The following is a 24,445-nucleotide window of genomic DNA, read 5'->3' on the forward strand; positions in this document are numbered from 1 at the left end:
CTCTTCTCTGTTTACCAAATCATTTTCCCTAACCCTCTCACTTTGCACACCACCTCGACCAAAACACCCTATATCTGCCACTCTATCATCAAACACATTCAACAAACCTTCAAAATACTCACTCCATCTCCTTCTCACATCACCACTACTTGTTATCACATCCCCATTTGCGCCCTTAACTGAAGTTCCCATTTGCTCCCTTGTCTTACGCACTTTATTTACCTCCTTCCAGAACATCTTTTTATATTATTATTATTATTATACTTTGTCGCTGTCTCCCGCGTTTGCGAGGTAGCGCAAGGAAACAGACGAAAGAAATGGCCCAACCCCCCCCATACACATGTATATACATACGTCCACACACGCAAATATACATACCTACACAGCTTTCCATGGTTTACCCCAGACGCTTCACATGCCTTGCTTCAATCCACTGACAGCACGTCAACCCCGGTATACCACATCGCTCCAATTCACTCTATTCCTTGCCCTCCTTTCACCGTCCTGCATGTTCAGGCCCCGATCACACAAAATCTTTTTCACTCCATCTTTCCACCTCCAATTTGGTCTCCCTCTTCTCCTTGTTCCCTCCACCTCCGACACATATATCCTCTTGGTCAATCTTTCCTCACTCATCCTCTCCATGTGCCCAAACCACTTCAAAACACCCTCTTCTGCTCTCTCAACCACGCTCTTTTTATTTCCACACATCTCTCTTACCCTTACGTTACTCACACGATCAAACCACCTCACACCACACATTGTCCTCAAACATCTCATTTCCAGCACATCCATCCTCCTGCGCACAACTCTATCCATAGCCCACGCCTCGCGACCATACAACATTGTTGGAACCACTATTCCTTCAAACATACCCATTTTTGCTTTCCGAGATAATGTTCTCGACTTCCACACATTCTTCAAGGCCCCCAGGATTTTCGCCCCCTCCCCCACCCTATGATCCACTTCCGCTTCCATGGTTCCATCCGCTGCCAGATCCACTCCCAGATATCTAAAACACTTCACTTCCTCCAGTTTTTCTCCATTCAAACTCACCTCCCAATTGACTTGACCCTCAACCCTACTGTACCTAATAACCTTGCTCTTATTCACATTTACTCTTAACTTTCTTCTTCCACACACTTTTCCAAACTCAGTCACCAGCTTCTGCAGTTTCTCACATGAATCAGCCACCAGCGCTGTATCATCAGCGAACTACAACTGACTCACTTCCCAAGCTCTCTCATCCCCAACAGACTTCATACTTGCCCCTCTTTCCAAAACTCTTGCATTTACCTCCCTAACAACCTCATCCATAAACAAATTAAACAACCATGGAGACATCACACACCCCTGCCGCAAACCTACATTCACTGAGAATCAATCACTTTCCTCTCTTCCTACACGTACACATGCCTTACATCCTCGATAAAAACTTTTCACTGCTTCTAACAACTTTCCTCCCACAACATATATTCTTAATACCTTCCACAGAGCATCTCTATCAACTCTATCATATGCCTTCTCCAGATCCATAAATGCTACATACAAATCCATTTGCTTTTCTAAATATTTCTCACATACATTCTTCAAAGCAAACACCTGATCCACACATCCTCTACCACTTCTGAAACCACACTGCTCTTCCCCAATCTGATGCTCTGTACATGCCTTCACCTTCTCAATCAATACCCTCCCATATAATTTACCAGGAATACTCAACAAACTTATACCTCTGTAATTTGAGCACTCACTCTTATCCCCTTTGCCTTTGTACAATGGCACTATGCCATTTATTCTCCCTAAAATTTAATGATACTCTCTCACCCCAACTCTCATTTGCCCTCTTTTTCACCTCTTGCACCTTTCTCTTGACCTCCTGTCTCTTTCTTTTATGCATCTCCCACTCAGTTGCATTTTTTCCCTGCAAAAATCGTCCAAATGCCTCTCTCTTCCTCTTTCACTAATAATCTTACTTCTTCATCCCACCACACTACCCTTTCTAATCAACCCACCTCCCACTCTTCTCATGCCACAAGCATCTTTTGCGCAATCCATCACTGATTCCCTAAATACATCCCATACCTCCCCCACTCCCCTTACTTCCATTGTTCTCACCTTTTTCCATTCTGTACTCAGTCTCTCCTGGTACTTCCTCACACAAGTCTCCTTCCCAAGCTCACTTACTCTCACCACCCTCTTCACCCCAACATTCACTCTTCTTTTTTGAAAACACATACAAATCTTCACCTTAGCCTCCACAAGATAATGATCAGACATCCCTCCAGTTGCACCTCTCAGCACATTAACATCCAAAAGTCTCTCTTTTGCGCGCCTGTCAATTAACACGTAATCCAATAACGCTCTCTGGCCATCTCTCCTACTTACATACGTATACTTATGTATATCTCGCTTTTTAAACCAGGTATTCCCAATCACCAGTCCTTTTTTAGCACATAAATCTACAAGCTCTTCACCATTTCCATTTACAACACTGAACACCCCATGTATACCAATTATTCCCTCAACTGCCACATTACTCACCTTTGCATTCAAATCACCCATCACTATAACCCGGTCTTGTGCATCAAAACCACTAACACACTCATTCAGCTGCTCCCAAAACACTTGCCTCTCATGATCTTTCTTCTCATGCCCAGGTGCATATGCACCAATAATCACCCATCTCTCTCCATCAACTTTCAGTTTTACCCATATTAATCGAGAATTTACTTTCTTACATTCTATCACATACTCCCACAACTCCTGTTTCAGGAGTACTGCTACTCCTTCCCTTGCTCTTGTCCTCTCACTAACCCCTGACTTTACTCCCAAGACATTCCCAAACCACTCTTCCCCTTTACCCTTGAGCTTCGTTTCACTCAGAGCCAAAACATCCAGGTTCCTTTCCTCAAACATACTACCTATCTCTCCTTTTTTCACATCTTGGTTACATCTGCACACATTTAGACACCCCAGTCTGAGCCTTCGAGGAGGATGAGCACTCCCCGCGTGACTCCTTCTTCTGTTTCCCATTTTAGAAAGTCAAAAAATACAAGGAGGGGAGGATTTCCGGCCCCCCGCTCCCGTCCCCTCTAGTCGCCTTCTACGACACGCGAGGAATGTGTGGGAAGTATTCTTTCACCCCTATCCCCAGGGATAATACATATATATGTACATATATATATACATATGAAAAATGTAAGAAACAATTTAGAAAACTGAAACTTCTAGCTTGAAATGAAATGAAAAAAATGAATGTCACATAATGGTTGAACCTCTGGCTATGGAAAAGGGAAATGTATAATTTATTTACACAAACATCAATAGTAGTTCTCATCAATTTAACCACTGTATCAATAAGCTTTAATGTCTAAGCTACATTTTTTCCAATTTCACTATTTTATTTCACTATTTATTATTTCTCTTGGTTACCTAAAATTCTTCAATCCTGCAGCAAGATGGTGTGGTGAAGGTTGGAGGCAGTGCAAATGTTCCATCCAGCCAAACAAATGCTGGTAGTTCAGCAGCAGCAGCAGTATTACGTAGTGATAGTGGCAGTGGTGGACCACCACCAAATGTCAATATTGCTAGTCTTAATCTCCCTGGTGAGTATACAGTAATTGAAGTTTAGGTTTCTTGTACATTCTCTTTTTTTTCTTTCTTCTTATGCCCACACATTCTTATCAACATCCTTATCTTCAAATTCATTTTGCTCCTCTTCCTTCCCCTTTTCACTTCTCCTCCATCTCCCTCCCCAAATTTGAAATCACAGTGCCAAATCACAGCTGAGCCCCACAGGCCTTTCTATGGTTTCCCCTGGCTGCTTTATGGGCTCTGGTGTAGTTAATTGACAACATGTATACCACATTGTTCCAATTTATTGTATCCTGTGCAATGCCATTCACCCTCCTACATGTTTAGGCCCTGACCACTCAAAATATTTTACTCCCCATCCTTCCATCTTCAGTTTGGTTTTCTGCGTTTCCTCTTTCCCTCCACTTCTGACACATGTATCCTCTGAGTTAACTTTTCCTCACTCATTTTTTCCATATGTCCAAACCATTTCAGCACTCCCTCAACAGCTGTCTCAAGGATACTTTTCTAATTGCCACACCTCTTTCTCACCCTTTTATTACTAACTCGAAACCACCTCACACCACATATTTTCCTTAGTCATTTCATTTCTAACACATTCACCCTTCTCTGCACATTTTTGTCCATAGCCCATGCCTTGCATCCATACAACTTAGGGACTATGATACCTTCAAACATATCCATTATTGCCCTTCCAGATGATGACCTCTCCTTCCACACTCTCCTCATTGCTCTCTGATTATTCACTCTCTCACCCACAGTATGACCCACTTCTGCCTCTATGGTTTCATTTGCTGCCTTTTTTCACTCCCAGGTATGTGAAACATTCACTTTCCTCCAAATTTTCTCCATTCAAAATCACACCCTAACTAGCCTGTCTCTCTGCTCTAATTCTGATAACCCTGCATTTATTCACATTTATGCTGAACTTCCTCCTTTTACTCACTTTCTCAAATTCAGACACCAACTTCTTGAAGTTTCTCACTCAAATCTGCCACCAGTACTGTATCGTCAGCAAACAACAACTGACTCCTTCTCCAGGCTTCCTCACCCCCTTAAGACTGCATACTTGTCCCTCTCTCTGAGACCCTTTCATTTACCTCCCACACCACCCCATCCATATTCAAATTAAACAGCCATGGTGACATCACACACCCCTGCTGCATATATTCATAAGACCTTCCACAAGGCATCTCTATCAACCCTATCATATGTTTTCTTCTGATCCATAAATGACATATACATCATTTTGTTTCTTTAAGTAATTTACTCATACACTCTTCAAAGCATAAGTATTTCGTATACACATTCTTCAAAGCAGACACCTGATTCACACATAGTCTACCACTCTTGAAACCACATTGTTTCTCCCCAATCCAATGCTCTTTAAATGCCTTCACGCTTTTACTCACCACTGTCCCATGCTGCTTACCAGATACACTAAATAAACTTATATCTCTTTCCTTAGAACACTCACCCCTGTTCCCCTTACCTTTATACAGTTGAATTATTTGGGCACTTCGCCTTCCCTCACACCTCACCATGGCCCATACTTATGTACATTGAAAATTGTAATTACCCAGTCAATAACAAAGTCACTCCCTCTCTTTAGAAATTCAACTGCAAAACCATTCACTCCAGGTGCCTTCCCACATTTCATCTTGCTTAAGGCTATCACCTCCTTTTTTCTCTTCATCAAACCACTGGCCATGACTCTGTTCTCATACCTCCCCAATGCATATGTCCTACATCTGCCACCCCATTATCACAAACATTCACCTGCCCTTCAAAATACTAGCTTCATCTCCTCTTCACTTTTATCACTGCCTGTTACCACTTCCTCATTTGACCCCTTCACCAGTGTTCATATTTATTCTCTTGTTCACATTTACTCTCATCTTTCTCCTTTCACACACTTTTCCAAACTCAGTCATTAATTTCTGCAGTTTCTCACTCGAATTAGTAACCACTGCTGTATCATCAACGAACAGTGACTGACTTACTTTTCAGGCCCTCTCATCCCGAACAGACTGCATACTCACCTTTCTTTCCAAAACTCTTACATTTACTTCCTTAACCACCCCATCCATAAACAAACTAAACAGCCAAGGGGACATCACACACCCCTGCCACGGGCCAACCTTCACTGAGAAACAATCACTCTCCTGTCTTCCTACTTGTACACATGCCTTACATCCTTGGTAAAAACTTTTCACTGCTTCTAGCAACTTACCTCCTACACCATATACTCTTAAGAAAGATTATGAGTGGCAAGTGTTTTGCAAGCAGCTGAGTGAAAGTGTCAGCAGTTTTAATGCATGAGACCAGGTTTTAGTGATGGGTGATTTAAATGCAAAGGTGAGTAATATGGCAGTTAAGTGGTGTACGTGGGTGTATTCAGTGTTGTGAATGGACATGGTGAAGAGCTTGTGGATTTGTGTGCTGAAAAAGACTGGTGATTGGGAATACCTGGTTTAAAAAATGGGATATACACAAGTATATGTATATGAGTAGGAGAGATGGTCAAAGGGCATAATTGGATTATGTGTTAATTGATAGGAGTGTAAAAGAGAGACTTTTGTATGTTAATGTGCTGGGAGAGGCAGCTGGAGGGATGACTGATCACTATCTTGTGGAGGCAAAGGTGGAGATTTGTAGAGGTTTTCAAAAAAGAAGAGAAAATGTTGAAAAGAGAGTGGTGAGAGTAAGTGGGCTTGGAGGGGACACTTGTGTGAGGAAATACCAGGAGAGATTGAGTGTAGGAATGGCAAAAAGTGAGAGCAAATGACACGAGGGGAGTGGGTGAGGAATGGGATGTGTTTAGGGAAGCAGTGATGGCATGTGCAAAATATGCATGTGGCATGAGAAAAGTGGGAGGTGGGCAGATTAGAAAGGGTAGTGAGTGGTGAGATGAAGTAAAGTTGTTAGTGAAAGAGAAAAGAGAGGCGTTTGAACTATACATACAAGGAAGGAGTGCAGATGACAGAGATGTATAAAAGAAAGCAGCAGGAGGTCAAGAGGAAGGTGCAAGGGTTGAAAGTGAGGGCAAATGAGAGTTGGGGTGAGAAAGTATCATTAAACTTTAGGGAGAATAAGATGTTTGGAAGGAGGTGAATGATGTTTGTAAGACAAGAGAGCAAATGGGAACATCAGTGAAGAGGGCAAGGGGGGAAGTAATAACAGGTGGTAATGAAGTGAGATGGAGATGGAGTGAGTATTTTGAAGGTTTGGTGAATGTGTTTTATGATAGAGTGGCAGATGTAGAATGTTTTGGTCAGATCAGTGTGCAGTGCGAGAGGGTTAGGGAGAATGGTTTGGTGAAAAGAGAAAAGGTAGTGAAAGCTTTGTAGGAGATGAAATCCAGCAAGGTGCCAGGTTTGGATGGTATTGCATTTGAATTTATTAAGAAAGTGGGTGACTGTTTTGTTGATTGGCTGGTGAGGATATTCATTGTATGTATGGGTCATTGTAAAGTGCCTGAGGATTGGCAGAATGTGTGCATAGTCCCATTGTACAAAGGCAAAGTGGATAAAGGTGAGTGTTCAAACTACAAAGGCATAAGTTTGTTGAGCATTCCTGGGAAATTATATGGGAGGGTATTGATTAAGAGGGTGAAGTGGAGAATTGTATGGGAGGGTATTAATTAAGAGGGTGAAGGCATGTACATGTCATCAAATTAGGGAGGAATAGTGGGGTTTCAGAAGTCGTAGAGGATAAGTGGATCAGGTGTTTGCTTTGAAGAATGTATGTGTGAAATACTTAGATACACAGATGGATATGTATGTTGCATTTATGGATCTGGAGAAGGCATATGACAGGATGGATAGAGATGCTTTGTGGAAGGTTTCAAGAGTATGCAGTATGGGAGGTAAGCTGCTAAGAACAGTGAGAAGTTTTTATCAAGGGTGTAAATCATGTGTACAAGTAGGAAGAGAGGAAAGTGATTGGGTTCCTGAAGGTTGGTCTGCTTAAGGGGGACGGGGTGTGTGATATCCACATGGTTGTTTAATTTATTTATGGATGGGGTGGTTAGGGAGGTAATTGCAAGAGTTTTGGAGAGAGGGGAAAGTATGCAGTCTGTTGGGGAAGAGAGGGCCTGGGAAGTGAGTCAATTGTTGTTCACCAATGATACAGCACTGGTGGCTGATTCGAGTGAGAAACTGCTGAAGTTGGTGACTGAGTTTGGAAAATAGTAAGTGTGAATAAGATGGAGGTTATTAGGTTCAGTAGGATTGAGGGACAAGTTAGATGGGATGTGAGTTTGAATGGAGAAAAACTGGAGGAAGTGAAGTGTTATAGATACCTGCGAGTGGACTTAGCAGTGAATAGAACCATGGAAGTGGAAGTGAGTCATAGGGTGGGAAGGGGGGCAAAAGTTCTGAGAGCAACCCTCTCCATGTCACCCCCCTTAATCACTCTCCCTTACAACAGTTATGGCCAGACAAAGCAGACAGCGCTTGGTCTATAAAGATTGGTGGTAGATGGTGGGAATCCAGTGTGATATTGGGATTTAGATAACTTTGTTAAGTAGTGGCACCTAATGAGGTGGATTGTCTCCACGAAACATGTCATGCTATATGTATGGAAAAATTATGTGACATAGAATTGTATGAACTCTGACTGAAGTGTGATTTCACCTTCATACACATACATATGCATATATACACATGTACATATTCATACTTGCTTACCTCCATCCATTCCCAGCATCACCCCACCCCACCCCACAGGAAACAGCATCGCCACCCCTTACGTCAGTGAGGTAGCACCAGGAAAACAAACAAAAAAAAGGCCACACTCAGTCTGTAGCTGTCATGTGTAATGCACCGAAACCACAGCTCCTTATCCACGTCCAGGCTCCACAGACCTTTCCCTGGTTTACCCCAGACGTTGCACATGCCCTGGTTCAGTCCATTTACAACACGCCATTCCCTGTTTCAGCAAGGTAGCATTAGGAATGGACAAAGAGTAGGTCACATTTGCTCACATCCATTTTCTAGATGTCATGTGTTATATACCATAATGCAACCCCCTATCCACAACCATGTCCCATTTCTCCTGACTGCTTCATATGCCATGGTTCAGTCCATTGAAAACACTGGTTTATTCATTTGTTTATGAAATTTACAATTATGTCAGTGCTACTTCCTGAAACAGGGAAATGTAGACTCCGAAGGATTGAGCTCTTTGAAAAGATTGTATTCCAGGGAGACAGCCTCGCTAAAGGTGTCTTTTTGCTGGCGATGTAAACTCGAGAAGGCAGAGTCCGGCAATCTACTCTGATTTTGTTGTATTATACATTGATGTATTATACAAGACAAACAGATAATGGATGTGATCCAGCAAAGCCATTCTCCCTCTTTTCCCATTGGTACCTCACAATATTGGAAATGGCGAACTAGTGTGTAAAAAGTACATATGTTGATACACATAGTGACCCATTTATAATTATTTATGATTAAACATGGTTTTATTCATCTAAACTGTTATATTCCTACTGACTACCAGGTCTTAATGTAGCAGGCCTGCAGAGTTTGACAACCAACCTCAGTGGTCTGCAAAATGTTCAGGTGACCATTCCTGGCTTAGCAGTACCCATATCACTATCACTTAATGTTCCTGTCAGCAGTTCCACTGGTGTCATCTTGTCATCACCACCACCTTCCAGTGTGAGTTTATTTTATTTATTGGGACTTACATTTTTATGAATATTAGCTAACATTACAATTGACAGATGTTAAAGATGAGATGAAGGAAGATCAGTGGAAGGGTAAAAAGATGCTAATAAAGTAGAATTTAGAATTTTTTTATCCGGTAGGGAAGGACTGTGAAATGTATTAAGAGTCCAAATTGTAAGAGGAAAGTTTGTAGAGGCAGTTTCATGGCTTTTATAAGGAAGACATTAAATATCATTTTTAAGGTCATCTAAAGAGATAGTTATGTCTATTTAAGACGTGCCCCCTGCAAGAACTGTATAAGTGCCACCACAGCCAAAAATGATTAATTGTTCCACCATATTCCTCAAATTATTTACTCTCTGACTGCTTACAGAGATCAAGTTATGTCCATAGTCCTTATAAATTGTATTAGGTATTATGCATTATTTCCTTTGGAGAGTGTAGATGCTTTGACATCTGGTAAGATATAGGAATGTCCTTCAGTACCACTGAGAAACCTTACCAATTGCTCTGACATATTTCATGGTTGTCAACCACTCACTATTTGTGAGATGTTTTTCTTTAGCCAGGTAATGTACAGTGTTCCTTCATACTCACCATTTGGCTTGACAGGCACCAGTGCTAGGAATAACTGATTTGTATATTATTTTAATGAATTTTAGTGGTTTAACATCCTCATACTGTGCATAATGGGTGATTATAGTGATATAGATAAATCTGGACCCTCTGTGAAGTGAAGTGTGAGGCTTAGTGGAAGAAAAAATTGCAAAATACAAACATCAAAATAGCCACAATTATGATGAAACTTAACTAATATGTTAATCATAGTAGTATGAATAGTAGAGTGAATGTTGGGGTGAAGAGGGTGGTGAGAGTAAGTGAGCTTGGGAAGGAGACTTGTGTGAGGAAGTACCAAGAGAGACTGAGTACAGAATGGAAAAAGGTGAGAACAATGGAAGTAAGGGGAGTGGGGGAGGAATGGGATGTATTTAGGGAATCAGTGATGGATTGTGCAAAAGATGCTTGTGGCATGAGAAGCGTGGGAGGTGGGTTGATTAGAAAGGGTAGAGTGGTGGGATGAAGAAGTAAGATTATTAGTGAAAGAGAAGAGAGAGGCATTTGGACGATTTTTGCAGGGAAAAAATGCAATTGAGTGGGAGATGTATAAAAGAAAGAGACAGGAGGTCAAGAGAAAGGTGCAAGAGGTGAAAAAGAGGGCAAATGAGAGTTGGGGTGAGAGAGTATCATTAAATTTTAGGGAGAATAAAAAGGTGTTCTGGAAGGAGGTAAATAAAGTGCGTAAGACAAGGGAGCAAATGAGAACTTCAGTGAAGGGCGCAAATGGGGAGGTGATAACAAGTAGTGGTGATGTGAGAAGGAGATGGAGTGAGTATTTTGAAGGTTTGTTGAAAATGTTTGATGATAGAGTGGTAATTATAAGGTGTTTTGGTCGAGGTGGTGTGCAAAGTGAGAGGGTTAGGGAAAATGATTTGGTGAACAGAGAAGAGGTAGTAAAAGCTTTGCAGAAGATGAAAGCCGGCAAGGCAGCAGGTTTGGATGGTATTGCAGTGGAATTTATTAAAAAAGGGGGTGACTGTATTGTTGACGGGTTGGTGAGGTTATTTAATGTATGTATGACTCATGGTGAGGTGCCTGAGGATTGGCGGAATGCGTGCATAGTGCCATTGTACAAAAGCAAAGGGGATAAGAGTGAGTGCTCAAATTACAGAGGTATAAGTTTGTTGAGTATTCCTGGTCAATTATATGGGAGGGTATTGATTGGGAGGGTGAAGGCATGTACAGAGCATCAGATTGGGGAAGAGCAGTGTGGTTTCAGAAGTGGTAGAGGATGTGTGGATCAGGTGTTTGCTTTGAAGAATGTATGTGAGAAATACTTAGAAAAGCGAATGGATTTGTATGTATCATTTATGGATCTGGAGAAGGCATATGATAGAGTTGATAGAGATGCTCTGTGGAAGGTATTAAGAATATATGGTGTGGGAGGCAAGTTGTTAGAAGCAGTGAAAAGTTTTTATTGAGGATGTAAGGCATGTGTACGTGTAGGAAGAGAGGAAAGTGATTGGTTCTCAGTGAATGTAGGTTTGTGGCAGGGGTGTGTGATGTCTCCATGGTTGTTTAATTTGTTTATGGATGGGGTTGTTAGGGAGGTGAATGCAAGAGTTTTGGAAAGAGGGGCAAGTATGAAGTCTGTTGTGGATGAGAGAGCTTGGGAAGTGAATCAGTTGTTGTTCGCTGATGATACAGCGCTGGTGGCTGATTCATGTGAGAAACTGCAGAAGCTGGTGACTGAGTTTGGTAAAGTGTGTGAAAGAAGAAAGTTAAGAGTAAATGTGAATAAGAGTAAGTTTATTAGGTACAGTAGGGTTGAGGGTCAAGTCAATTGGGAGGTAAGTTTGAATGGAGAAAAACTGGAGGAAGTAAAGTGTTTTAGATATCTGGGAGTGGATCTGGCAGCGGATGGAACCATGGAAGCGGAAGTGAATCATAGGGTGGGGGAGGGGGCGAAAATCCTGGGAGCCTTGAAGAATGTGTGGAAGTCGAGAACATTATCTCGGAAAGCAAAAATGGGTATGTTTGAAGGAATAGTGGTTCCAACAATGTTGTATGGTTGCGAGGCGTGGGTTATGGATAGAGTTGTGCGCAGGAGGGTGGATGTGCTGGAAATGAGATGTTTGATGACAATGTGTGGTGTGAGGTGGTTTGATCGAGTAAGTAATGTAAGGGTAAGAGAGATGTGTGGAAATAAAAAGAGCGTGGTTGAGAGAGCAGAAGAGGGTGTTTTGAAATGGTTTGGTCACATGGAGAGAATGAGTGAGGAAAGATTGACCAAGAGGATATATGTGTCGGAGGTGGAGGGAACGAGGAGAAGTGGGAGACCAAATTGGAGGTGGAAAGATGGAGTGAAAAAGATTTTGTGTGATCGGGGCCTGAACATGCAGGAGGGTGAAAGGCGGGGAAGGAATAGAGTGAATTGGATCGATGTGGTATACCGGGGTTGACGTGCTGTCAGTGGATTGAATCAGGGCATGTGAAGCGTCTGGGGTAAACCATGGAAAGTTGTGTGGGGCCTGGATGTGGAAAGGGAGCTGTGGTTCCGGGCACTATTGCATGACAGCTAGAGACTGAGTGTGAATGAATGGGGCCTTTATTGTCTTTTCCTAGTGCTACCTCGCACACATGAGGGGGAGGGGGATGGTATTCCATGTGTGGCGAGGTGGTGATGGGAATGAATAAAGGCAGACAGTGTGAATTGTGTTCATGGGTATATATGTATGTGTCTATGTGTGTATATATATGTGTACATTGAGATGTATAGGTATGTATATTTGCGTCTGTGGATGTGTATGTATATACATTATGTATGGGGGTGGGTTGGGCCATCTCTTTCGTCTGTTTCCATGCGCTACCTCGCAAACGTGGGAGACAGCGACAAAGCCAAAAAAAAAAAAAAAAGTAGTATTTTAAGTTAGAAACTCTGTTATTGCACAAGAAAGTGATAAATTAGTATTATACTTTATGAAAAAGTGTTAGCTGGTTATTGATAATCTGTAATAAAGAAAAGAAAAATGACTATCATCTGCCTAATGGTAGATTATATAGCTGTCAAAGCCTGTACACCACCCAGTAACAAGACGACCAATGTCATTCTCAGTTATGAAGAACTAATTGGTAAGTAATTTATACCTAAAGTTTATTAATGATTAAACAATAAACCATTGATGACAATGATTTTTTTTTTTTTTTTTTATACTTTGTCGCTGTCTCCCGCGTTTGCGAGGTAGCGCAAGGAAACAGAAGAAAGAAATGGCCCAACCCCCCCCCATACACATGTATATACATACGTCCACACACGCAAATATACATACCTACACAGCTTTCCATGGTTTACCCCAGACGCTTCACATGCCTTGATTCAATCCACTGACAGCACGTCAACCCCGGTATACCACATCGCTCCAATTCACTCTATTCCTTGCCCTCCTTTCACCCTCCTGCATGTTCAGGCCCCGATCACACAAAATCTTTTTCACTCCATCTTTCCACCTCCAATTTGGTCTCCCTCTTCTCCTTGCTCCCTCCACCTCCGACACATATATCCTCTTGGTCAATCTTTCCTCACTCATCCTCTCCATGTGCCCAAACCACTTCAAAACACCCTCTTCTGCTCTCTCAACCACGCTCTTTTTATTTCCACACATCTCTCTTACCCTTACTTTACTCACTCGATCAAACCACCTCACACCACACATTGTCATCAAACATCTCATTTCCAGCACATCCGTCCTCCTGCGCACAACTCTATCCATAGCCCACGCCTCGCAACCATACAACATTGTTGGAACCACTATTCCTTCAAACATACCCATTTTTGCTTTCCGAGATAATGTTCTCGACTTCCACACATTCTTCAAGGCCCCCAGAATTTTCGCCCCCTCCCCCACCCTATGATCCACTTCCACTTCCATGGTTCCATCCGCTGCCAGATCCACTCCCAGATATCTAAAACGCTTCACTTCCTCCAGTTTTTCTCCATTCAAACTCACCTCCCAATTGACTTGACCCTCAACCCTACTGTACCTAATAACCTTGCTCTTATTCACATTTACTCTTAACTTTCTTCTTCCACACACTTTACCAAACTCAGTCACCAGCTTCTGCAGTTTGTCACATGAATCAGCCACCAGCGCTGTATCATCAGCGAACAACAACTGACTCACTTCCCAAGCTCTCTCATCCCCAACAGACTTCGTACTTGCCCCTCTTTCCAAAACTCTTGCATTTATCTCCCTAACAACCCCATCCATAAACAAATTAAACAACCATGGAGACATCACACACCCCTGCCGCAAACCTACATTCACTGATGAAGAAGTAAGAGTATTAGTGAAACAGAAGAGAGAGGCATTTGGACGATTTTTGCAGGGAAAAAATGCAATTGAGTGGGAGATGTATAAAAGAAAGAGACAGGAGGTCAAGAGAAAGGTGCAAGAGGTGAAAAAAAGGGCAAATGAGAGTTGGGGTGAGAGAGTATCATTAAATTTTAGGGAGAATAAAAAGATGTTCTGGAAGGAGGTAAATAAAGTGCGTAAGACAAGGGAGCAAATGGGAACTTCAGTGAAGGGCGCAAATGTGGAGGTGATAACAAGTAGTGGTGATGTGAGAAGGAGATGGAGTGAGTATTTTGAAGGTTTGTTGAATGTGTTTGATGATAGAGTGGCAGATATAGGGTGTTTTGGTCAAGGTGGTGTGCAAAGTGAGAGGGTTAGGGAAAATGATTTGGTAAACAGAGAAGAGGTAGTGAAAGCTTTGCAGAAGATGAAAGCCGGCAAGGCAGCAGGTTTGGATGGTATTGCAGTGGAATTTATAAAAAAAGGGGGTGACTGTATTGTTGACTGGTTGGTAAGGTTATTTAATGTATGTATGACTCATGGTGAGGTGCCTGAGGATTGGCGGAATGCATGCATAGTGCCATTGTACAAAGGCAAAGGGGATAAGAGTGAGTGCTCAAATTACAGAGGTATAAGTTTGTTGAGTATTCCTGGTAAATTATATGGGAGGGTATTGATTGAGAGGGTGAAGGCATGTACAGAGCATCAGATTGGGGAAGAGCAGTGTGGTTTCAGAAGTGGTAGAGGATGTGTGGATCAGGTGTTTGCTTTGAAGAATGTATGTGAGAAATACTTAGAAAAGCAAAGGGATTTGTATGTAGCATTTATGGATCTGGAGAAGGCATATGATAGAGTTGATAGAGATGCTCTGTGGAAGGTATTAAGAATATATGGTGTGGGAGGCAAGTTGTTAGAAGCAGTGAAAAGTTTTTATCGAGGATGCAAGGCATGATGACAATGATACATGTTTATTATTAATATCATTTTTGTCTTGCAATCCTTATTACGTTAAGCTGTTCATTATAAACATTGCTGATAATGATTAATCATGAGTATCATTACTTCATTAAGATTATTTACTATTATCGGTAGGAATCTGGCTTTCTTTAGGACTTTGCATGAAATGAAAAGAAAAAAGATTAATGGATGCCTGAAAATGCAGTTATTTTTCTGATTTCCAAAATACCATAATCTCTTAAACTACATGTTAATTTTTCTCATTAGGTATTAATTACATAGATTTTTAGTATAAATGAAGAAATAATAACTTTTTAGTCTCATTCATATTGTTTACATGCATATCACAACACTAACATGCATTTTTCAAAAAATTATGAAATTCTTTTCTTTATATCAGCATGATTATGAGGTCATAAGGTAAGAAATATGAATATAAAAATGATGTCTTTCATAATTCAAGAGTTATAGCTATTTCAAAAATATTTTATTTATTTATTTATTTTGCTTTGTCGCTGTCTCCCACGTTAGCGAGGTAGTGCAAGGAAACAGATGAAAGAAATGGCCCAACCCTCCCACATACACATGTATATACATACACCCCCACACACGCAAATATACATACCTATACATCTCAACATATACATATATATACACACACAGACATATACATTTATACACATTTACATAATTTATCTTCATCCCACCACTACATTTATACACATTTACATAATTCATCTTCATCCCACCACTCACCACCCTTTCTAATCTGCCCACCTCCCACGCTTCTCGTGCCACAAGCATCTTTTGCGCAATACATCCCATTCCTCCCCCACTCCCCTTACCTCCCTTGTTCTCACCTTTTTCCATTCTGTATTCAGTCTCTCCTGGTACTTCCTCACACAAGTCTCCTTCCCAAGCTCACTTACTCTCACCACTCTCTTCACCCCAATATTCTCTCTTCTTTTCTGAAAACCTCTACAAATCTTCACCTTCACCTCCACAAGATAATGATCAGACACCCCTCCAGTTACACCTCTCAGCACATTAACATCCAAAAGTCTCTCTTTCGCACGCCTATCAATTAACAAGTAATCCAATAATGCTCTCTGGCCATCTCTCCTACTTACATACGTGTACTTATGTATATCTCTCTTTTTAAACCAGGTATTCCCAATCACCACTCCTTTTTCAGCACATAAATGTACAAACTCTTCACCATTTCCATTTACAACACTGAACACCCCATGTATACCAGTTATTCCCTCAACTGCCACATTACTCACCTTTGCATTCAAATCACCCATCACTATAACTCGGTCTCGTGCATCAAAACCACTAACACACTCATTCACCTGCTCCCAAAACACTTGCCTCTCATGAACTTTCTTCTCATGCCCAGGTGCATATGCACCAATAATCACCCATCTCTCTCCATCAACTTTCAGTTTTACCCATATCAATCTAGAGTTTACTTTCTTACACTCTATCACATATTCCCACCACTCCTGTTTCAGGAGTAGTGCTACTCCTTCCCTTGCTCTTATCCTCTCACTAACCCCTGACTGTACTCCCAAGACCTTCCCAAACCACTCTTCCCCTTTACCCTTGAGCCTCGTTTCACTCAGAGCCAAAACATCCAGGTTCCTTTCCTCAAGCATACTACCTATCTCTCCTTTTTTCTCATCTTGGTTACATCCACACACATTTAGACACCCCAATCTGAGCCTTTGAGGAGGATGAGCACTCCCTGCGTGACTCCTTCTTCTGTTTCCCCTTTTAGAAAGTTAAAATACAAGGAGGGGAGGGTTCCTAGAGAAGAGAGAGGCATTTGGATGATTTTTGCAGGGAAATAATGCAAATGACTGGGAGATGTATAAAAGAAAGAGGCAGGAGGTCAAGAGAAAGGTGCAAGAGGTGAAAAAGAGGGCAAATGAGAGTTGGGGTGAGAGAATATCATTAAATTTTAGGGAGAATAAAAAGATGTTTTGGAAGGAGGTAAATAAAGTGCGTAAGATAAGGGAACAAATGGGAACTTCAGTGAAGGGGGCTAATGGGGAGGTGATAACAAGTAGTGGTGATGTGAGAAGGAGATGGAGTGAGTATTTTGAAGGTTTGTTGAATGTGTTTGATGATAGAGTGGCAGATATAGGGTGTTTTGGTCGAGGTGGTGTGCAAAGTGAGAGGGTTAGGGAAAATGATTTGGTAAACAGAGAAGAGGTAGTAAAAACTTTGCGGAAGATGAAAGTCGGCAAGGCAGCAGGTTTGGATGGCATTGCAGTGAAAGTTATTAAAAAAGGGGGTGACTGTATTGTTGACTGGTTGGTAAGGTTATTTAATGTATGTATGATTCATGGTGAGGTGACTGAGGATTGGTGGAATGGTTCCATAGTACCATTGTACAAAGGCAAAGGGGATAAGAGTGAGTGCTCAAATTACAGAGGTATAAGTTTGTTGAATATTCCTGGTAAGTTATATGAGAGGGTATTGATTGAGAGGGTGAAGGCATGTACAGAGCATCAGACTGGGGAAGAGCAGTGTGGTTTCAGAAGTGGTAGAGGATGTGTGGATCAGGTGTTTGCTTTGAAGAATGTATGTGAGAAATACTTAGAAAAGCAAATGGATTTGTATGTAGCATTTATGGATCTGGAGAAGGCATATGATAGAGTTGATAGAGATGCTCTGTGGAAGGTATTAAGAATATATGGTGTGGGAGGCAAGTTGTTAGATGCAGTGAAAAGTTTTTATCGAGGATGTAAGGCATGTGTACGTGTAGGAAGAGAGGAAAGTGATTGGTTCTCAGTGAATGTAGGTTTGTGGCAGGGGTGTGTGATGTCTCCATGGTTGTTTAATTTGTTTATGGATGGGGGTTGTTAGGGAGGTGAATGCAAGAGTTTTGGAAAGAGGGGCAAGTATGTAGTCTGTTGTGGATGAGAGAGCTTGGGAAGTGAGTCAGTTTTTGTTCGCTGATGATACAGTGCTGGTGGCTGATTCATGTGAGAAACTGCAGAAGCTAGTGACTCAGTTTGGTAAAGTGTGTGAAAGAAGAAAGTTGAGAGTAAATGTGAATAAGAGTAAGGTTATTAGGTACAGTAGGGTGGAGGGTCAAGTCAATTGGGAGGTAAGTTTGAATGGAAAAAACTGGAGGAAGTGAAGCGTTTTAGATATCTGGGAGTGGATCTGTCAGCGGATGGAACCATGGAAGCGGAAGTGAATCATAGGGTGGGGAGGGGGCGAAAATTCTGGGAGCCTTGAAGAATGTGTGGAAGTCGAGAACATTATCTCAGAAAGCAAAAATGGCTATGTTTGAAGGAATAGTTGTTCCAACAATGTTGTATGGTTGCGAGGCGTGGGCTATGGATAGAGTTGTGCGCAGGAGGGTGGATGTGCTGGAAATGAGATGTTTGAGGACAATATGTGGTGTGAGGTGGTTTGATCGAGTAAGTAACAATAGGAGAAGAGAGATGTGTGGTAATAAAAAGAGTGTGGTTGAGAGAGCAGAAGAGGGTGTTTTGAAATGGTTTGGTCACATGGAGAGAATGAGTGAGGAAAGATTGACGAAGAGTATATATGTGTCAGAGGTGGAGGGAACGAGGAGAAGTGGGAGACCAAATTGGAGGTGGAAAGATGGAGTGAAAAAGATTTTGAGTGGTCGGGGCCTGAACATGCCGGGGGATGAAAGGCGTGCAAGGAATAGAGTGACCTGGAACTATGTGGTATACTGGGGTCGACGTGCTGTCAATGGATTGAACCAGGGCATGTGAAGCGTCTAGGGTAAACCATGGAAAGTTGTGTGGGGCCTGGATGTGGAAAGGGAGCTGTGGTTTTGGTGCATTATTACATGACAAGTAGAGACTGAGTGTGAAGGAATGGGGCCTTTGTTGTCTTTTCCTAGCTCTACCTCGCACACATGAGGGGGAGGGTGTTGTTATTCCATGTGTGGCGGGGTGGCGATGGGAATGAATAAAGGCAGACAGTATGATTTATGTACATGGGTATACATGTATATGTCTGTGTGTATATATATGTATACATTGAGTTGTATAGGTATGTATATGTGCTGTGTGTGGACATGTATGTATATACATGTGTATGTGGGTGGGTTGGGCCATTCTTTCGTCTGTTTCCTTGCGCTACCTCGCTAACGTGGGAGACAGCGACAAAGCAAAATAAATAAAATACAACATAATTCATACTATCTGCCTTTATTCATTCCCATTGCCACCCCGCCACACATGAAATAACAACCCCCTCCCCTCAAATGTGTGCGAGGTAGCGCTAGGAAAAGACAACAAAGGCCACTTTTTCTCACACTCAGTCTCTAGTTGTCATGTAATAGTGCACCGAAACCTACAGCTGGTTGTCCACATCCAGGCCCCACAGAACTTTCCATGGTTTACCATAGACGCTTCACATGCCCTGGTTCAATCCATTGACAGCACATTGATCCCGATATACCACATCGTTCCAGGTCACTCTATTCCTTGCACGCCTTTCACCCTCCTGCATATTCAGGCCCCATCACTCAAAATCTTTTTCACTCCATCTTTCCACCTCCAATTTGGTCTCCCATTCTCCTCGTTCCCTCCACCTCTGACACATATATCTTGGTCAATTTTCCTCACTCATTCTCTCCATGTGACCAAACCATTTCAAAACACCCTCTTCTGCTCTGTCAACCACACTCTTTTTATTACCACACATCTCTCTTCCCCTATTATTACTTACTCGATCAAACCATCTCACACCACATATTGTCCTCAAACATCTCATTTCAAACACATCCATCCTCCTGCGCACAACTCTATCCAGAGCCCACGCCTCGCAACCATATAACATTGTTGGAACCACTATTCCTTCAAACATAGCCATTTTTGCTTTCCGAGATAATGTTCTCGACTTCCACACATTCTTCAACGCTCCCAGAACTTTTGACCCCTCCCTCACCCTATGATTCACTTCCGCTTCCATGGTTTTAATCCGCTGCCAGATCCACTCCCAGATATCTAAAACACTTCACTTCCTTCAGTTTTTCTCCATTCAAACTTACCTCTAAGTTGACTTGTCCCTCAACCCTACTGTACCTAATAACCTTGCTCTTATTCACATTTACTCTCAGCTTTCTTCTTTCCCACACTTTACCAAACTCTGCAGTTTCTGCAGTTTCTCACACGAATCAGCTACCAGCGCTGTATCATCAGCGAACAACAACTGACTCACTTCCCAAGCTCTCTCATCCACAACAGACTGCATACTTGCCCCTCTTTCCAAAACTCTTGCATTCACCTCCCTAACAACCCCCATCCATAAACAAATTAAACAACCATAGAGACATCAAACACCCCTGCCGCAAACTACATTCACTGAGAACCAATCACTTTCCTCTCTTCCTACACGTACACATGCCTTACATCCTCAATAAAAACTTTTCACTGCATCTAACAACTTGCCTCCCACACCATATACTCTTAATACCTTCCACAGAGCATCTCTATCAACTCTATCATATGCCTTCTCCAGATCCATAAATGCTACATACAAATCCATTTGCTTTTCTAAGTATTTCTCACATACATTCTTCAAAGCAAACACCTGATCCACACATCCTCTACCACTTCTGAAACCACACTGCTCTTCCCCAGTCTGATGCTCTGTTCATGCCTTCACCCTCTCAATCAATACCCTTCCATATAATTTACCAGGAATACTCAACAAACTTATACCTTTGTAATTTGAGCACTCACTTTTATCCCCTTTGCCTTTGTATAGTGGCACTATGCACGCATTCCGCCAATCCTCAGGCACCTCACCATGAGTCATACATACATTAGATAATGTTACCAACCAGTCAACAATGCAGTCACACCCTTTTTTAATAAATTCTACTGCAATACTATCCAAACCCGCTGCCTTGCTGGCTTTCATCTTCCACAAAGCTTTTACTACCTCTTCTCTGTTTACCAAATCATTTTCCCTAACCCTCTCACTTTGCACACCACCTCGACCAAAACACCCTATATCTGCCACTCTATCATCAAACACATTCAACAAACCTTCAAAATACTCACTCCATCTCCCTCTCACATCACTATTACTTGTTATCAACTTCCCATTAGCCCCCTTCACTGAAGTTCCCATTTGTTCCCTTATCTTACGCACTTTATTTACCTCCTTCCAAAACATCTTTTTATTCTTCCTAAAATTTGATGATATTCTTTCATCCGAAATCTAATTTGCCCTCTTTTTCACCTCTTGCACCTTTCTCTTGACCTCCTGCCTCTTTCTTTTATACATCTCCCAATCACTTGCATTATTTCCCTGCAAAAATCGTCCAAGTGCCTCTCTCTTCTCTTTCACTAATTATATTACTTCTTCATCCCACCACTCACTACCCTTTCTAATCTGCCCACCTCCCACGCTTCTCATGCCACAAGCACCTTTTGCGCAAGCCATCACTGCTTCCCTAAATACCTCCTATTCCTCCCCCACTCCCCTCACGTCCTTAGTTCTCACCTTTTTCCATTCTGTACCCAGTCTCTCCTGGTGCTTCCTCACACAAGTCTTCTTCCCAAGCTCACTTACTCTCACCACTCTTTTCACCCCAACATTCTCTCTTCTTTTCTGAAAACCTCTACAAATCTTCACCTTCACCTCCACAAGATAATGATCAGACATCCCTCCAGTTGCACCTCTCAGCACATTAACATCCAAAAGTCTCCCTTTTGTGCGCCTATCAATTAACACGTAATCTAATAATGCTCTCTGGCCATCTCTCCTACTTACAAATGTATACTTATGTTTTTTTTTTTTTTTTTTTTTTATACTTTGTCGCTGTCTCCCGCGTTTGCGAGGTAGCGCAAGGAAACAGACGAAAGAAATGGCCCAACCCCCCCATACACATGTACATACACACGTCCACACACGCAAATATACATACCTACACAGCTTTCCATGGTTTACCCCGGACGCTTCACATGCCTTGATTCAATCCACTGACAGCACGTCAACCCCTGTATACTACATCGCTCCAATTCACTCTATTCCTTGCCCTCCTTTCACCCTCCTGCATGTTCAGGCCCCGATCACACAAAATCCTTTTCACTCCATCTTTCCACCTCCAATTTGGTCTCCCTCTTCTCCTCGTTCCCTCCACCTCCGACACATATATCCTCTTGGTCAATCTTTCCTCACTCATTCTCTCCATGTGCCCAAACCATTTCAAAACACCCTCTTCTGCTCTCTCAACCACGCTCTTTTTATTTCCACACATTTCTCTTACCCTTACGTTACTTACTCGATCAAACCACCTCACACCACACATTGTCCTCAAACATCTCATTTCCAGCACATCCATCCTCCTGCGCACAACTCTATCCATAGCCCACGCCTCGCAACCATACAACATTGTTGGAACTACTATTCCTTCAAACATACCCATTTTTGCTTTCCGGGATAATGTTCTCGACTTCCACACATTTTTCAAGGCTCCCAAAATTTTCGCCCCCTCCCCCACCCTATGATCCACTTCCGCTTCCATGGTTCCATCCTCTGACAGATCCACTCCCAGATATCTAAAACACTTCACTTCCTCCAGTTTTTCTCCATTCAAACTCACCTCCCAATTGACTTGAACCTCAACCCTACTGTACCTAATAACCTTGCTCTTATTCACATTTACTCTTAACTTTCTTCTTCCACACACTTTACCAAACTCCGTCACCAGCTTCTGCAGTTTCTCACATGAATCCGCCACCAGCGCTGTATCATCAGCGAACAACAACTGACTCACTTCCCAAGCTCTCTCATCCCCAACAGACTTCATACTTGCCCCTCTTTCCAAGACTCTTGCATTCACCTCCCTAACAACCCCATCCATAAACAAATTAAACAACCATGGAGACATCACACACCCCTGCCGCAAACCTACATTCACTGAGAACCAATCACTTTCCTCTCTTCCTACACGTACACATGCCTTACATCCTCGATAAAAACTTTTCACTGCTTCTAACAACTTGCCTCCCACACCATATATTCTTAATACCTTCCACAGAGCATCTCTATCAACTCTATCATATGCCTTCTCCAGATCCATAAATGCTACATACAAATCCATTTGCTTTTCTAAGTATTTCTCGCATACATTCTTCAAAGCAAACACCTGATCCACACATCCTCTACCACTTCTGAAACCACACTGCTCTTCCCCAATCTGATGCTCTGTACATGCCTTCACCCTCTCAATCAATACTCTCCCATATAATTTACCAGGAATACTCAACAAACTTATACCTCTGTAATTTGAGCACTCACTCTTATCCCCTTTGCCTTTGTACAATGGCACTATGCACGCATTCCGCCAATCCTCAGGCACCTCACCATGAGTCATACATACATTAAATAACCTTACCAACCAGTCAACAATACAGTCACCCCCTTTTTTAATAAATTCCACTGCAATACCATCCAAACCTGCTGCCTTGCCGGCTTTCATCTTCCGCAAAGCTTTTACTACCTCCTCTCTGTTTACCAAATCATTTTCCCTAACCCTCTCACTTTGCACACCACCTCGACCCAAACACCCTATATCTGCCACTCTGTCATCAGACACATTCAACAAACCTTCAAAATACTCATTCCATCTCCTTCTCACATCACCACTACTTGTTATCACCTCCCCATTTACGCCCTTCACTGAAGTTCCCATTTGCTCCCTTGTCTTACGCACTTTATTTACCTCCTTCCAGAACATCTTTTTATTCTCCCTAAAATTTACTGATAGTCTCTCACCCCAACTCTCATTTGCCCTTTTTTTCACCTCTTGCACCTTTCTCTTGACCTCCTGTCTCTTTCTTTTATACTTCTCCCACTCAATTGCATTTTTTCCCTGGAAAAATCGTCCAAATGCCTCTCTCTTCTCTTTCACTAATACTCTTACTTCTTCATCCCACCACTCACTACCCTTTCTAAACAGCCCACCTCCCACTCTTCTCATGCCACAAGCATCTTTTGCGCAATCCATCACTGATTCCCTAAATACATCCCATTCCTCCCCCACTCCCCTTACTTCCATTGTTCTCACCTTTTTCCATTCTGTACACAGTCTCTCCTGATACTTCTTCACACAGGTCTCCTTCCCAAGCTCACTTACTCTCACCACCTTCTTCACCCCAACATTCACTCTTCTTTTCTGAAAACCCATACTAATCTTCACCTTAGCCTCCACAAGATAATGATCAGACATCCCTCCAGTTGCACCTCTCAGCACATTGACATCCAAAAGTCTCTCTTTCGCACGCCTGT

At 42.2% G+C, this 24,445-nt stretch overlaps 1 protein-coding gene across 3 annotated transcripts in view; it reads left to right on the top strand.

The window, feature by feature from the left end:
- The window catches only part of Spt20 (transcription factor Spt20 homolog), a 150,517-nt gene that overhangs the window by 120,418 nt on the left and 5,654 nt on the right, over positions 1–24,445 (top strand). Inside the window, exons 17-18 of one of the 3 annotated variants that reach the window (XM_071656369.1) lie at positions 3,458–3,608; positions 9,106–9,266. In XM_071656369.1, coding sequence (XP_071512470.1) covers positions 3,458–3,608; positions 9,106–9,266 — 312 coding nt within the window. Of the gene's footprint in view, positions 1–3,457; positions 3,609–9,105; positions 9,267–24,445 lie in introns of those variants that run through there. The other 2 variants (XR_011711970.1, XM_071656370.1) reach the window with 2 other exon arrangements.

This window comes from Panulirus ornatus, chromosome 62 (assembly GCF_036320965.1).
Source record: "Panulirus ornatus isolate Po-2019 chromosome 62, ASM3632096v1, whole genome shotgun sequence".
Classification (NCBI taxonomy): Eukaryota; Metazoa; Arthropoda; class Malacostraca; order Decapoda; family Palinuridae; genus Panulirus; species Panulirus ornatus.